General features: G+C 44.7%; 1 protein-coding gene across 1 annotated transcript in view; it reads left to right on the top strand.

Annotated features, from left to right (window-relative positions):
- Window positions 1–15448, top strand: part of LOC119978372 (lysine-specific demethylase 5B-like) — a 425856-nt gene that overhangs the window by 26059 nt on the left and 384349 nt on the right. Inside the window, exon 3 of the mRNA XM_038819962.1 lies at window positions 4704–4813. Coding sequence (XP_038675890.1) covers window positions 4704–4813 — 110 coding nt within the window. The remainder of the gene's footprint in view (window positions 1–4703; window positions 4814–15448) is intronic.

Genomic DNA, 15448 nt, shown 5'->3' with positions numbered 1-15448 from the left:
CGAACCTCCCCAGAAACTCAAATAGGTACCACCACATCTGGGGCTGGTTTAGCACAGGGATAATAGCTGGCTTTTAAAGCAGACCAAGGCAGGCCAGCAGCGCGGGTTTAATTCCCGTACCAGCCTTCCCGAACAGGCGCCGGAATGTGGCAACTCTGGGCTTTTCACAGTAACTTCATTTGAAGCCTACTTGTGACAATAAGCGATTTTCATTCATTTCACAACACCCATTGGAAAGCTTTCTCCGCGTCCATAGAGATCACCACCTCCGGTACCCGCACTTTGACGGGGTCATGATCACATTAATCGCCTCCTGATACTGGAAAGCTGCCTGCCATTTACGAAGCACGTTTGGTCCTCTGCAACAACCCCTGCAATGCATCCTACCATCCTCCCCACCATTAACGTGGCCAAAACTTTCACATCCATGTTTAGCAGTGAAATGGGCCTTTATGACCCACATTCCAGGTCCTTCCCCTTTTCCGGATTAGCATGATCGACACCTAGATCAGTGTCTCCGGTAGCTCTCCCTTCTCCAGTGCCTCGCTATACATCCCCAGCAAATGGTGGTGCCAACTCCATCGCAAACTCTTTATAGAACTCCGCCGGGTAGACATTCAGCCCCATGGCCTTCCCTGACTTCATCTCTCTTATGATATCCGTCACATCTATCAGCCTTAGCAGTTCCTCCAGCTCTCCTCTCTCTTTATCCAGCCGTGGGAATTCCAACTCATCCAGAAACAGCCCCATAACACCTTCCTCACCACCCGGCTCAGCCCTATACAGCTTCTCGTAATACTCCCTAAATGCCTCATTAATCTTGCCTGGCTCCGACATTGCGTCCCCCTTCCTTGTCCGTACCCTCAGAATTTCCTTGGACATGGCCTGCCTCCGTAGCTGGTGGGCCAGCATATGGATCGCCTTCTGTCTATAGTTATGCTGCACCCCCCACTGCTTTCCCTGTCACCAGCTTGTCAAACTGCCCCAGCAACCTCTTTCTCTCCACCAACCCCTCCTTGGTGGGAGCACTCGGAATGCTTCCTGTCCACCTCGACTTTCTTGTTCAACAACCGTCCATACTCCTCCCTCCTCCTCCTCCTGTCTCTGTGTGCCTTGAATGTGATAATCTCTCCTCCCGAACCACCGCCTTCAACGCCTCCCAAAACCTGGCCGCTGACACCTCCCCATTCTGATTCAACTCCACATAATCCCTGATCACCAACCGCACCTTCTCACAGAATAATAATAATCACTTATTGTCACGAGTAGGCTTCAATTAAGTTACTGTGAAAAGCCCCGAGTCGACACATTCCGGCACCTGCTCGGGGAGGCCGGTACTGGAATTGAACCCACGCTGCTGGCCTTGTTCTGCATTGCAAACCAGCTGTTTAGCCCACGGTGCTAAACCAGCCCCAATGAACCACTTGTCCGCCAGAAGCCCCGAATCCAACCCCCATCCCAGCCTCAACTCCTGCCTTGAGCTGAATCTAACCTTCAACCAGTGCAATGCATGTTCTGAGATCACGATTCAAGCATTTCCCTCCCCCATCAGCACTGCTCAGCCCACTAGGAAAAAGTCAGTTTGAGAGTATACTTTGTCCACCCTCTTTCCCTGGTTTCCTAAACCTCCAGGGATCCACCATTCCCATTCGCTCAGTAATCCCCACCCAACCCCTTTGCCATCCTCAAACTTCCCATTGACTTGGGGCTTGGTTTGAGCACTCAGTTAAAATCACTCTCCATAATAAACAGATGCGTATCTATGTCCGGAATCCTTCCCAGCAACTCCTTCACAAACCCAACATCATCCCAATTCGGCTGCTAAACATTCACCGGTGTCCCTTCCAACATACTGCTCATTATCACATGCCTCCCACCCGGGTCCCGCACTTCCTTGGTCCCTACAAGCCCCGTCCTTTTGCTTAGAGAATTGGCCAAGGGGATTAGGGGTTATGGGGAGAAGGCAGGAGAATGGGGGATGAGAAAATATTAGCCATGATTGAATGGCAGAGAGACCGAGGGGCCTAATTCTGCTCATATGTCTTATGGTCCTATAGCCACCCTCCGCATCTTTGAATCAAACCCCGAGTGGAATACCTGACCCACCCATCCCTCTCAACCTGACCTGATCCGTCACCCTGAGATGCGTCTCCTGCAGATAGACCACCCCCTTATTCAAATTCTTCAATTGTAAGGGGAGTAGACGAGCGCTTCTGCTGATGTAAACTAGACTCCAGGAAGGTATGTTGCCTCCAGGGTGCAAGGGTCCTGGATGTCTCAGAGCGGCTGCAGGACATTCTAAAGGGGGAGGTGAACAACCAACAGCATATAGGCACCAACGATATAGGTAAAAAACAGGATGAGGTCCTACATGCTGAATTTAGGGAGTTAGGAGATAAACTAAAAAATAGGACCTCAAAGGTAGTAATCTTAGGTGAAGCTCCAGAGGATTGGAGAGTAGCCAATGTTGTTCCATTGTTTAAGAAGGGCAGCAGGGATAATCCAGGAAATTATGGCTAATGATCCTTACGTCAGTGGTAGGGAAACTATTGGAAAAGATTCTTAGAGATAGGATTTACTCACATATGGAAACAAATGGACATATTAGTGATGGACAGCATAGTTTTATGAAGGGGAGGTCGTGCCTCACTAATTTGATCAAGTTTTTTGAGGAAGTGACGAGGATAATAGATAAGGGAAAGGTAGTAGATGTTGTATACATGGACCTCAGTAAAGCCTTTGACAAGGTACCTCATGGTAGACTGGTACAAAAGGTGAAGTCACATGGGATCAGAGGGGAGATGGCAAGTTGGATACAGAACTGGCTTGGGCACAGAAGACAGAGGGTAGCAGTAGAACGATGCTTTACTGAATGGAAGGCTGTGACCAACGGCGTTCCCCAGGGATCAATTCTGGGGCTTTTGTTGTTTGTGGTGTATATAAATGATTTGGAAGAAAATGTAGCTGGTCTGATTAGTAAGTTCGCAGGCGACACAAACATTGAGGAGTTGCGGACAGTGAAGAGGATTGTCAAGAAGATACAGCAGGATATAAACTGGTTGGAGTCTTGGGCAGAGAAATGGCAAATGGAGTTTATTCCAGACAAGTGTTAGGTAATGCACTTTGGAAGGTCACATGCATGTAGGAATTACACAATAATTGGTAGAACTCTTGCAAGTACTGACAAGCAGAGAGATCTGGACGTGCATGTCCACCGATCACAAAGTAGCAATGCATGTGGATAAGGTGGTCAAGAAGGCATACGTCATGCTGGCCTTCATCATGTTGCAGCTTGACAGGACCTTAGACCACATTTGGAATATAGTATACAATTCTGGTCGCCAAACTACCAGAAGGATGTGGAAGCTTTGGCGGGTACAGGAGCGGTTTTCTAGGATGTTGCACGGTATGGAGGGCATTTGCTCTGAGGAGAGGTTAGATAAACTCGGCCTGCTCTCACTGGAACAATGGAGGTTGAGAGGCGACCTGATAGAGGTCTACAAGATTTAGTGGCATGGACAGAGTGGTAGTCAGATGCTCTTTCCTAGAGTAGGAGAGTCAAACACTCGGGGACATAGGTTTAAAGTGCGTGGGAAAAGTTTCAAACAGATGTGCAAAGCAAGGAGGCAAATATATGGAACGCGCTGCTCGGGGAGGTGGTGGGAGCAGGTACGATAGTGCATTTGAATGAAATGAAAATTGCTTATTGTCACGAGTAGACTTCAATGAAGTTACTGTGAAAAGCCCCTAGTCGCCACATTCCGGCGCTTGTTCGGGGAGGCTGTTACGGGAATTGAACCGTGCTGCTGGCTTGCTTAGTCTGCTTTCAAAGCCAGCGATTTAGCCCAGTGTGCTAAACAGCCCCTTTAAGGGCCATCTAGACAAATATATGAATAGGGTGGGAATGGAAGTATACAGACTCCGTAAGTGCATATGGTTTTAATTTAGGCAGGTACCATGGTCGGCGCAGGCTTGGAGGGCTGAAGGGCCTGTTGCTGTGCTGTATTGTTCTTTGTGTGAAGACCCGAGACCTCTTCACCGGCCCATTTAGCCCCCATACATTCCATGTTATAAACCTCTACCGTCCGTCATCATCCCCTTCCAATTCTACCTCCTTTTTCCCTTCTTGAACTCGGCCTATCCAACATGGCCCCTTAATCTGCCCATGACCACGCACAATCCGCCCATGACCACGCACAGTCTCCGACATTACCATGTCGCATCCCCCCATCCCAGCCCCATTTAGGCAACAATTTAAATTTCTAAAGAGAACTTAGGTGGGGCAGTAGATTAGTTTGCTTTTTTCTTTCTCCTAGGGATTGAGGTCAAATCCAGTCCAAACTAATGGAATGAAAAATGTCTACAAAGGCCTCACCCAGTTTGGCCTGCAGTAAAAATCTGTCCTATGTTAGAGCAAATTGGTCATCAATCTGAAATCTCGCACAAAACACTTCAATTTTTAAAAGTTGATTTTATAAAATTTTTGCCAAGGGACAGAAAATCAATAGTGTGCTTGGGTGCTCTTTTGAACTTGGAAATGAGGTAAATGGAATTTGGTGCTCGTTATTTGATCTGGAAGTTCTTAATAAGAATAATAGATGTTCAAAATGACATGTGTTCCATTTCCCAATTAATACACTTTGTTGTGTCACTATGTTCATGTTTCCTTTAGTCCTGAAAGTTATATTTTTATTATAATTCAGAGAAGTACACTATGCCTGCAGTGAAGAAAGAGGGAAGTGAGAATCGCACCACTGACGCAGAGCGAACCAGGGCACTCAGAAACAACAGGAATACTATAACCTCAAATGTTGTAAGTACATCAGACCAGGTTTTTTTTTGGGAAAGGGTTCATAATATAATATACATTTATGACCTTTTTTCTAAACCAAAGAATTTGTCTCAATAATAAAGCACTCTATGCTTGCTTAATTAGTACAAACAGTTCGTGAAGCTTTACATTAGTTCCGCCTTCAGGGCTGCTGACGTTTACAGTCCTATCTTTCAGAATAAAAAATATCTGTCACATTCCAAAAGCTAGGTGATAACATTCTGACTCGGAGTTTCACTGTTACATACATTGATACTGCACGGTAGCACAGTGGTTAGCACAATTGCTTCAAAGCTCCGGGGTCCCAGGTTCGGCTTGGGTCGCTGTCTGCGCGAAGTTTGCATGTTCTCCCCGTGTTTGCGTGGGCTTCCTCCGGGTGCTCCGGTTTCCTCCCACAAGTCCCGAAAGGTGTGCTGTTAGGTGAATTGGACATTCTGAATTCTCCCTCAGTGTACCCGAACAGATGACTAGGGGATTTTCACTGTAACTTCATTGCAGTGTTAATGTAAGGCTACTTGTGACAATAATAAGAAATATTATTATAACCTATATTGGGTTGCCCTGACTTAAGTTTTCACAGACAGCGCTGATGCAGCAGGCACATCATTAATGTTGTGTAAGTCAAATAAATGATCTACGGAAGAGCATGAAATCATTGATACAAGTTCCAAGTGATGGACATGGAACATCATTCATTCACCAATTTAAGCAGGAAGTTTGAGTTTTATCTGGGCACTACATAAACTGCAACTGTGGCCCTAATCAATACTGGCACCCTGGAACAGGAGCCTGTCCAAGGCAGAGGAAATGGAAGAAGGGTTTCAATATAGGGGAATAAAGGTATCCTCTACATTATGATCAAGATGGGTCAGCCAGGGGCTTGGTTAAGGACACCTTGAAGTATAGAATCATAGTGTCTCTACAGTGGAGAAGGAGGCCATTTAGCGCATAGAGTCTGCACCGGCGCTCTGAAAGAGCACTGCACCCTTCCCAATAATCCCTTCATCTAACCTACAAATCTTTGGACTGTGGGAAGAAACCGGAGCACCCGGAGGAAACCCACGCAGAAACGGGGAGAACTTATAAACTCCACACAGTCATCCAAGACCAGAATTGAACCCGGGTCCCTGGTGCTGTGAGGCAGCAGTGCTAACCACTGCCTGTAGCTGGACAGAACCAGTTGTGATGTATTTATGAACCAGTGACATGGAAAGGAGCAGGAGAAAGGAATGGTTGAAATATTGGAATCTAGGTGCTGAATTTAAAATGTGTGATCTGCAGGTGGTTAAATTCTATGATCACCTGAGTTGCATGCAATGGCAATAGGTATTAAAAAGCCAGGAAATTAGACGTATGGTTAAAAGATTTTGAGAATGAACGGTTCATTTCATGGGTCACTGACACTAGTATTACAACAAGAAGAAGCTGTAATGCAGAGGTTGACTGTATCAAAACAATGCTGCATACAATTGCAGCACCACTTCTGTACTTTTATACTCTATCCTTTTAGCTATAAAGACCAAAATGCCATTTGCCTCCCTATTGCCTGCTGTACCTGCATACAGATTTTGAGATCCATGTACGAGGACCCCCAGATCCTTCTGCATCGAAGCACTCTGAAGTTTCTCTCCATTTAGATAATAAGTTGCCTTTCCATTTCTCCGATCAAAATGGATAACCTCATCCTTCTCCATGTTAAACTCCCATTCTGCCAAATTTTGGCCCACCCACATATATCCATTTGTATATTTCTAATTTCCTCATTGCAACTTACTATTTGCAAATTTGGCTATAATACCTTCTATCCCTACATCCAAGTAATTAATATATATCGTACATAGTTGGAGCCCGAGGACCGAAACCTGTGGCAGCCTATTACGACACCCTTGGCTAGTGCGCGGTGAATTCCAGTCTCACAGGCCCCAGTCACAACACAAGTGAATTAACCAATAATTCGTATAAAGTTTCTGAGATCTTTGGCCCATAACTGCTCCAGCGAGTTCACAACAGCTGTTTAATTATTTTTTATAAAATTTAGAGTACCCAATTAATTTTTCAATTAAGGGGCAATTTAGCGTGGCCAATCCACCTGGCTTGCAGATTTTTGGGTTGTGGGGGCAAAACCCACACAAACACGGGGAGAATGTGCAAACGCCACACAGACAGTGACCCAGAGCCGGGATCGAACCTGGGACCTCAGCCCAGTGAGGACACAGAGCTAACCCACTGCGTCACCGTGCTGCCCACAGCTGTTTAATTATAATGAATGGAAGAGGAGTGCCCTTGGTTCGGATGTTGATATTTGTTTAGCTGACAGTCCTTCCAGGACGTGGAGTGATTGAGCACCGCCAGTTGAATGGAATATTCAGTCCTAATGTCCAGACTCTGGGATTCCTTCTGGGAAGTCTCTTTCACTTTTATTGTACTGGGCCTTCACTCAGAAGATCCGGCTCGGGCCTCAGTAATTCTCATTTGTTTCCAAGTCCATCAGATGACCCCTAGCTTTCCTGAGGAAAAACAACGTTCCCTCAAGATTTTAAAGAGGGTTCTTTAAACAACTGGGCTGCTTACAGCTTTTGCTTGACTGAACTTCCTTGCAGTTCAATCTGACTTGTGAGAGAGAAAAGTCTTTTACTGAGAACCTTTAGACAGAATCCATCAGGGAAGTGGAAAGATCAGGGTTGTGGCCCTCCAGCTTCTTGATCAAAAATGAAGCTGAAAATCAGATGTAGCCTTCCTGTCCCTGGCAGAACATTCGGAACTGTCAGCATCAAACAGAGCACAGCAAAGTAAACTGTTCATTGGCCGACAGCCACATCCATCAAGATGAGTCATCACTGACGCCAATAAATCTTGCTGGATCCCTTTTTAAAAATAAAGGTGAAGTCCATCTTAAGGTGTAGGTCCCAGGAATTGTCCAGCTACAGGAATTATAAAAGCCGAAAATAAAGGGAATAAACAAGGGACAAATTTGAGCGCTGAGACAAAATGGAGCTCATATCATCTGCTCCGGAAATTTCTGAAAGGCGCCACCAATCCCAAACGAGAATCCGTCAAAGGTCCGGATTTTAAACGAGCTGTTTGGCTGCTGGCAAAGTCCATCAGCATTAGATCACAGGATATGCCATGAGCATCAAGGGAAGGCCTGGACCAGTACATCAGACCAGGTGTGTTTTCAGTTTGACCAAAGTCTGCAGGTTCAAAGTGAAAACTGCAATGTTGCAGGGACAGGGATTTTTTTTTTTAAAAAGGTGAAACAGACAAGAATGTAACAAGTTCCTTACAATTATAACAATTTCCCAACGACATATCAAGCTAACTGGTCTATAGTTTCCTACTTTCTGCCTCCTTTCCTTTTCGAATAAGGGCTTTCGCAATTTCCCTTTCCATTGGAACCTTCCAGCATCAATGGAATTTTGGAAAATTACAATAAATGGGTCCACTATCTCTGCTGCCACTTCCATTAAGACCCTAGGATGTAGGCAGGCCCTGGGGACTTATGAATGAAAATCGCTTCTTGAGGCTTCAAATGAAGTTACTGTGAAAAACCCCTAGTCGCCACATTCGCCTGTTTGGGGTGGCTGGTACCGTAATTGAACCGTGCTGCTGGCCTACCTGGGTCTGCTTTAAAAGCTATTTAGCCCTGTGCGAAACCAGCCCCAGGTATGGTGGTACCTGTTTGAGATTCTGGGGAGGTTCGGGTTTGCCTCATTTGTGGCGTGGGTGCATCTGTTGTATGTGGTCCCGGTGGCGAGTGAAAGGACAAATGAGATGGGTTAATGGAGTTTCGAGTTGCACAGGGAATCGAGGCAGGGTGTCCGCTGTAACCGCTGTTGTTTGCACTGGCGATATAGCCCTTGGTGATGGCCCTTTTAGGGGCTAAGTATAGTGGCAGGGGATTTTGGGGGGAGTAAACAACACCAGGTGTCGCTACACACAGACGACCTGCTGCTGTTCATGTCGGACCCAGAGAGTATGGCATCAAGTCTGCACCGGCCCTTGGAAAGAGCACCCTACCCAAGCCCACAACTCCACCCGATCCCCGTAATCCAGTAACACCACCCCACCTTTTTGGACATGAAGGGCAATTTCGCATGGCCAATCCCCCTAACCTGCACATCTTTGGACTGTGGGAGAAAACCGGAGCATCCGGAGGAAACTCACGCAGACACGGGGAGAACGTGCCGACACCGCACAGACTGTGACCCAAGCCGGGAATCCAACCTGGGACCCTGGAGCTGTGAAGCAATTATGCTAACCACTGTGCGACTGTGCTGCCCAGTTTCTCTTATTATCGAATTTCCCTACTCTTGTCTGATTCCTTTGTGAGATATTGCTTTCACATGTTCTGTCTCTTCCTTTATTTCCTGGTAACATCACAACTATATTCTGTCTCTCTCTCATTCTCTCTCTCTCTCTCTCTCTCATTCTCTCTCTCTCTCATTCCCCCCCCCCCCCCCCCCCCCCCCCCGCCCCCCCCCCCCCCTCTCTCTCTCTCTCATTCTCTCTCTCTCTCTCTCTCATTCTCGCTCTCTCTCTTTCTCTCTCCCCCGCCCCAACACACATACACTTGAATGGCTCCCTGAACCACGATGCTGTGGTCTGTTTGCTGATCCTCCCCACAGTCCCCACTCTAGTCCACACAGGGAGCAAGAATCTCGAACACATTGGACAAGGACTGAGGCTCCTGCAACACTACACTCATAGTGACACCCTCCTATCCCTGAGCAAATTCAAGATAGTTAATCTAAGGGGTGTGATTGCCTCTTGAAACACCGCGTTCAGGTAACTCTCCCCCTCCCTGATGTTCTGCAGTGTCCGAAGCTTAGACTCCAGCTCATCACGTCTTGAGCCCAATTTCCTCAAGCAATCCAACGGTTGAGACAGATATGCTCACTAGCTATCACAATGGGGTCCACCAGCTCTTTTATTAAATTAGATTTTAATTTAGTTTCTTTTAATTTAATTTACAGCTGTTTTTTTTGTCTTTCTATTCTGTAAAATATTTCACTTTTTACCTTTTTAATTAGAAAGCAACTTGGTATAGGTAATGCAGATTAGCAGTTACTTGCCGTTTCCCTGTGACATCATTCCTGGATTGTTTTTAAAACTCAGTCCGCTGTTATGGGCTAGGGGTTAAAAACTCAAGTGTATTATGGAGTCCACCTGACCTACAACCTTCATGTTGAATTTGGCTAGGATGAGCATAAGAGCTTTACTTTCAGGTGTTGTTCAACGGACTTCTTAGGTGCTTTTAATCAAAGAAAAACAAGCTTTATTCTAAGAATTTAATTAACATTTGTGTAAACACACACAGCACGAATTTGTATCAATTACAAACATAAAGACCCCACACAGCTACAGTATAACCCTTAATGAATTCCCCCTTAACTGTTCCAATTCAAGAACAAAATCCAATTAAAACTAGAAGCCCCTTTTCAAATGTGTGGCCCAGAACACACTATTCTCACTTGACTAATACTGTTGTTAATGAAACTTTGTTCCACTTTTCAACCAGCAGATTTGAATTCCTTCCAGAAAGCAATTATATCCCATGTGATAAGATAAAAACCTTTCTTAAAGGGGCACTCACATGACACTCCCCCCCCCCCCCCCCCCCCCCCCCCCCCCCGGAACAAAAATAAACCTTAAACTTCAAAGATCGTGTCATTGTTCACCTTTTCAGTTGCCCATTCCTAACACTTGACAGTAAACATACATTTTAAAGCATTACAACAGGCAAACATTTTCAATAAGTTAGTCCATTTCAGTTCTTTGTCTTCTTGCAACTGGAATCCCTTTTGATTGACAGTCTCCTTGAACAAGAAGATCTCTGCATGATCCATCCATTTCTCTACGGCATCTGCATCTTTCTTTAAGGTCAGGTACTTTCGTTCAATCCGATCACAAAGTCTCTTGTAATTCTCCAACACAGCTTGAAGATCCCGGGACATTATTTCCTGATCACTGGGTGACACTTTCTCAAGAATTGTATTTATATTATATTGTCTTTCAGAATCTTCACTCTAACCTCTTTCTGCAGCACCTTCTCTTTTGCCCTCTTCATCTCCTCCGATGAAGTCTCTAATTCCTCGGGTTACTTATACTCAATGTCCTTCTCTAAATATTCCTCTTATTATGGGCCAGGGTTTAGAGAACACCAAAGTATATTATAGAATAGAACAGTACAGCACAGAACAGGCCCTTCGGCCCTCGATGTTGTGCCGAGCAATGATCACCCTACTTAAACCCACGTAACCCGTATACCCGTAACCCAACAATCCCCCCATTAATCTTACACTACGGGCAATTTAGCATGGCCAATCCACCTAACCCGCACATCTTTGGACTGTGGGAGGAAACCGGAGCACCCGGAGGAAACCCACGCACACACACGGGGAGGACGTGCAGACTCCACACAGACAGTGACCCAGCCGGGAATCGAACCTGGGACCCTGGAGCTGTGAAGCATTTATGCTAACCATCATGCTACCCTGCTGTTACAAAGCATAGGACGTTTTCTCATCCTGCCACATGTATTATTTTAAAATGAAATGGTTGTAACAATAAACTCCATTGAAACATAGAACATAGAACAGTACAGCACAGAACAGGCCCTTCGGCCCTCAATGTTGTGCCGAGCCATGATCACCCCACTTAAACCCACAGTTTACCCACTTAAACACCCCACTTAAACAGTCTTGCATTGTTATTCCGGAATCGCTCCAAAAGCATCAATGGATTATGATCAGTACATATAATTGTTTCAGATGAATTGCTGGTAATATAAATGTTGCAAAGCCAGCACCAAGCTCAAAGTCTCCTTCTGGTGCGTATTTAATTTCTGAATATTATGGAGTTCACCTGACTCTCATCTTTTAACAGATTTTGGTTATGGGGAGCACAAGGGCCCACTTTACAGGTGTGATGCAACAGAGATCTAAAGTATTTTAAAACAAAAACAATGTTTATTCTATGAATTCAGTTAACATTTTGTAAACACACAGTAAACATGTTATCAACTACCAACATTGATACCCCCCCAAAGATACATTACTCTATAGGTAACCCTTAGTAACTTTCCTGACAACATCCATAAGCCAAAGACCCTTTTTAACAAATACAGGTTGACATTCCTTACAGAAACAGGTATTACTTTGAAATTATCAAGTGATCTGGAGACATTCTTTAGCATGCAGAGAGAGACCAAATTACACCTCCTTTGTATGAATGCAGCTCTCCAAATGAAAACGCAACTAAAACTAAGAGCCAAAAACAGCTTCCAGCTCAAAACGAAATTAAAAATCAGAGCCAGAGCACCGCTCCACCCACACACGTGACATCACTGCAGCCACTTGAGAAGACAAACGTTTCTTAAAGGGACATTCCCATGATACCTCCACCAAGAAAAAAAAATAAACCATCAACTTTAAGATGGTTTCATTTTTCACCTTTTTACTTTCTTTCAACCACGTTGACAGTAAATATACTTTTTTGTTGAACAAAATAAAACATTTATAATAACATTCCATTTTAGTTCTTCCTCCAGTGAACCTGCTTCTCTTCATCACATTCGTAACATAGAACATCGAACAGTACAGCACAGAACAGGCCCTTCGGCCCTCAATGTTGTGCCGAGCCATGATCACCCTACTCAAACCCACGTATCCACCCTATACCCGTAACCCAACAACCCCCCCCTTAACCTTACTTTTATTAGGACACTACGGGCAATTTAGCATGGCCAATCCACCTAACCCGCACATCTTTGGACTGTGGGAGGAAACCGGAGCACCCGGAGGAAACCCACGCACACAGGGGGAGGACGTGCAGACTCCACACAGACAGTGACCCAGCCGGGAATCGAACCTGGGACCCTGGAGCTGTGAAGCATTTATGCTAACCATCATGCTACCCTGCTGTTACAAAGCATAGGACGTTTTCTCATCCTGCCACATGTATTATTTTAAAATGAAATGGTTGTAACAATAAACTCCATTGAAACAGTCTTGCATTGTTATTCCGGAATCGCTCCAAAAGCATCAATGGATTATGATCAGTACATATAATTGTTTCAGATGAATTGCTGGTAATATAAATGTTGCAAAGCCAGCACCAAGCTCAAAGTCTCCTTCTGGTGCGTATTTAATTTCTTCAAAAAATAATCAATATGTCGTTCTAGTCCTTTGTCGTCTTAAAAGCACCACATCACTTTGAACTGTTTTGCATAACTTGGGATGGCCAACACAGGAGCAGTGGTTAACACAGTCTTCAGGCCGTCAAATGCCTGTTGACACTCCGCTGTCCACTGAAATTTGCTATGCTTCTTTAGCAAGTCCGTCAATGGAGCGACCACATTGCGAAAATTCGGCACAAATTTCCGGTAAAATCCACTCATGCCAAGAAATTGCATTATTTCCCTTCGTGTTGAGGGTATTGGAAACTCCCCAAAAACTTTGTTTTCCCATCCCGTGGGACCATTCGACCCTGCCCGATTGTATAGCCAAGGAAAGTGACTTGGGCTTTTCCAAATTCACTTTTGGCTAGGTTTATCACCAAACCCGCCTCCTGAAGTTGATCAAATAACTCCATCAGATGCTTCAAATGTTCTTTCCATGTCTGACTATAAAATACCAGATCGTCAATGTATACCGCACAGTTGGGTAATCCTGAAACGACTTTGTTAGTTAACCGTTAAAATATGGCTGGAGCATTTTTCATGCCAAATGGCATAATCTTGAATTCGTATACACCATCTGGAGTCACAAAAGCTGAAATCTCCTTCGCCCTTTCGGATAAAGATACCTGTCAGTAACCTTTAAGTTAATCCAGTTTGGAAATAAAAGCTGATTGTCCCACTTTCTCAATGCAATCCTCCAAATGTGGGATAGGTTAAGAGTCACTTCTTGTAACTGTATTAACCTTTCTATAGTCCGCACACAACCGTTGGGCACGTCCGGTTTCGGTACCATCACTATGGGTGAGCTCCATTGGCTGAAAACCACTTCACACTTCAATTATGCCATTTTTAAGCATACTTTCAATTTCCTTGTTAATCTGTGCCAATTTTAAAGGGTTAAGTGCATATGGATGTTGTTTAATTGGAACAGCATTTCCCACATCTGCATCATGTATCGCCATTTTAGTACTTCCCAACTTATCTCCACAAACATGTCCATGTGATATCAATAACTCTTTCAGGTCAGTTCGTTTTTCCTCTGGAAGGAAACTCAACAATTTATACCCATTTTTAAGAACATCCTCATTTTCCAATTTAATTTGAGGTATTTCAAATTCACAGTCATCTGGATTTGGTTCGTCACTTTGAATTAGAATCATTAAAACCTCCTTTCTCTCTCCTTCACTTTCAAAGTACCTTTTTAGCATATTCACATGACACATTTGGTGAGTTTTCCTTCTATCTGGCGTTCTTACCACATAATGCACCTCACTTAATTTCCTTTCAATCTGATAAGGTCCACAAAACCTTGCTTTTAAAGATCTTGGAAGAAGATCGCGCAAATAGACACTGACGTTAAGTTTCTACAAAGATGCAAGAAAACAGACAAGATCCCGAAAGGGCTACTGATCACAAACCCACTCAAGTCGCATTCAAAGTATCGTATTGCATCTTTGACTTTGGCTGTATACATTTTTCTAGAATCCACCTCTTCATTCACCTGAGGAAGGAGCAAGCTAGTGACTTGAAACAAACCTGTTGGACTTTTACCTGGTGTTGTAAGACTTCTCACTGTTGCTTTTAAAGGTTCATCTACCACTGGTAACAATACTAAAACTTTATCTCCACTGGCAAAACTATGAACTTTTGCTTTCTTGTCCACTACCTGTTTCATCACATGTTTGTGCAACCTTTAAATGTTGTCTCGCCAATTCCCCTGCCCTATTTAATCGTTCCCTAAAATTTGACACGTAATCCAATAATGTAAGTTCCGACTGCTCACTCACCAATTTTTCCTTAATCAATTTAACTGGTCCTCTTGCCTCATGAGGTGAGTAGTCTGTGACGGTAGCACGGTAGCATAGTGGTTAGCTCAGTTGCTTCACAGCTCCAGGGTCCCAGGTTCGATTCACTGCTAGGTCACTGTCTGTGCGGAGTCTGCACATTCTCCCCGTGTCTCCATGGGTTTCCTCCGGGTGCTCCAGTTTCCTCCCACAGTCCAAAGTCATGCAGGTTAGGTGGATTGGCCATGATAAATTGCCCTTAGTGACCAAAAGGTGTAGATGGGGTTATTGGGTTCTGGGGACAAGGTGGAAGTGAGGGCCTAAGTGGGTTGGTGCAGACTCGATGGGCCGAATGGCCTCCTTCTGCATTCAATGTTCTATGACCAAACATTTGTTCAAGCGGATGACTCATTGGGTGCATCCCGAATTGCAAACAGTACAAATGGAATTCCTTTATCCCAATCCTCTGGATATTCTTGACAATAAACCCTCAACATTGTCTTTAATGTCTAGGGCTGGTTTAGCACAGGGCTAAATTGCTGGCTTTGAAAGCAGACCAAGGCAGGACAACAGCACGATTCAATTCCCGTACCAGCCTCCCCGAACAGGCGCTGGAATGTGGCGATGAGGGGCTTTTCAGTAACTTCATTTGAA

This window comes from Scyliorhinus canicula, chromosome 15, assembly GCF_902713615.1.
Source record: "Scyliorhinus canicula chromosome 15, sScyCan1.1, whole genome shotgun sequence".
Taxonomy (NCBI): domain Eukaryota; kingdom Metazoa; phylum Chordata; class Chondrichthyes; order Carcharhiniformes; family Scyliorhinidae; genus Scyliorhinus; species Scyliorhinus canicula.
The sequence above is the reverse complement of the archived record's forward strand: the minus strand, read 5'-3'. Positions and strand labels throughout refer to the sequence as shown.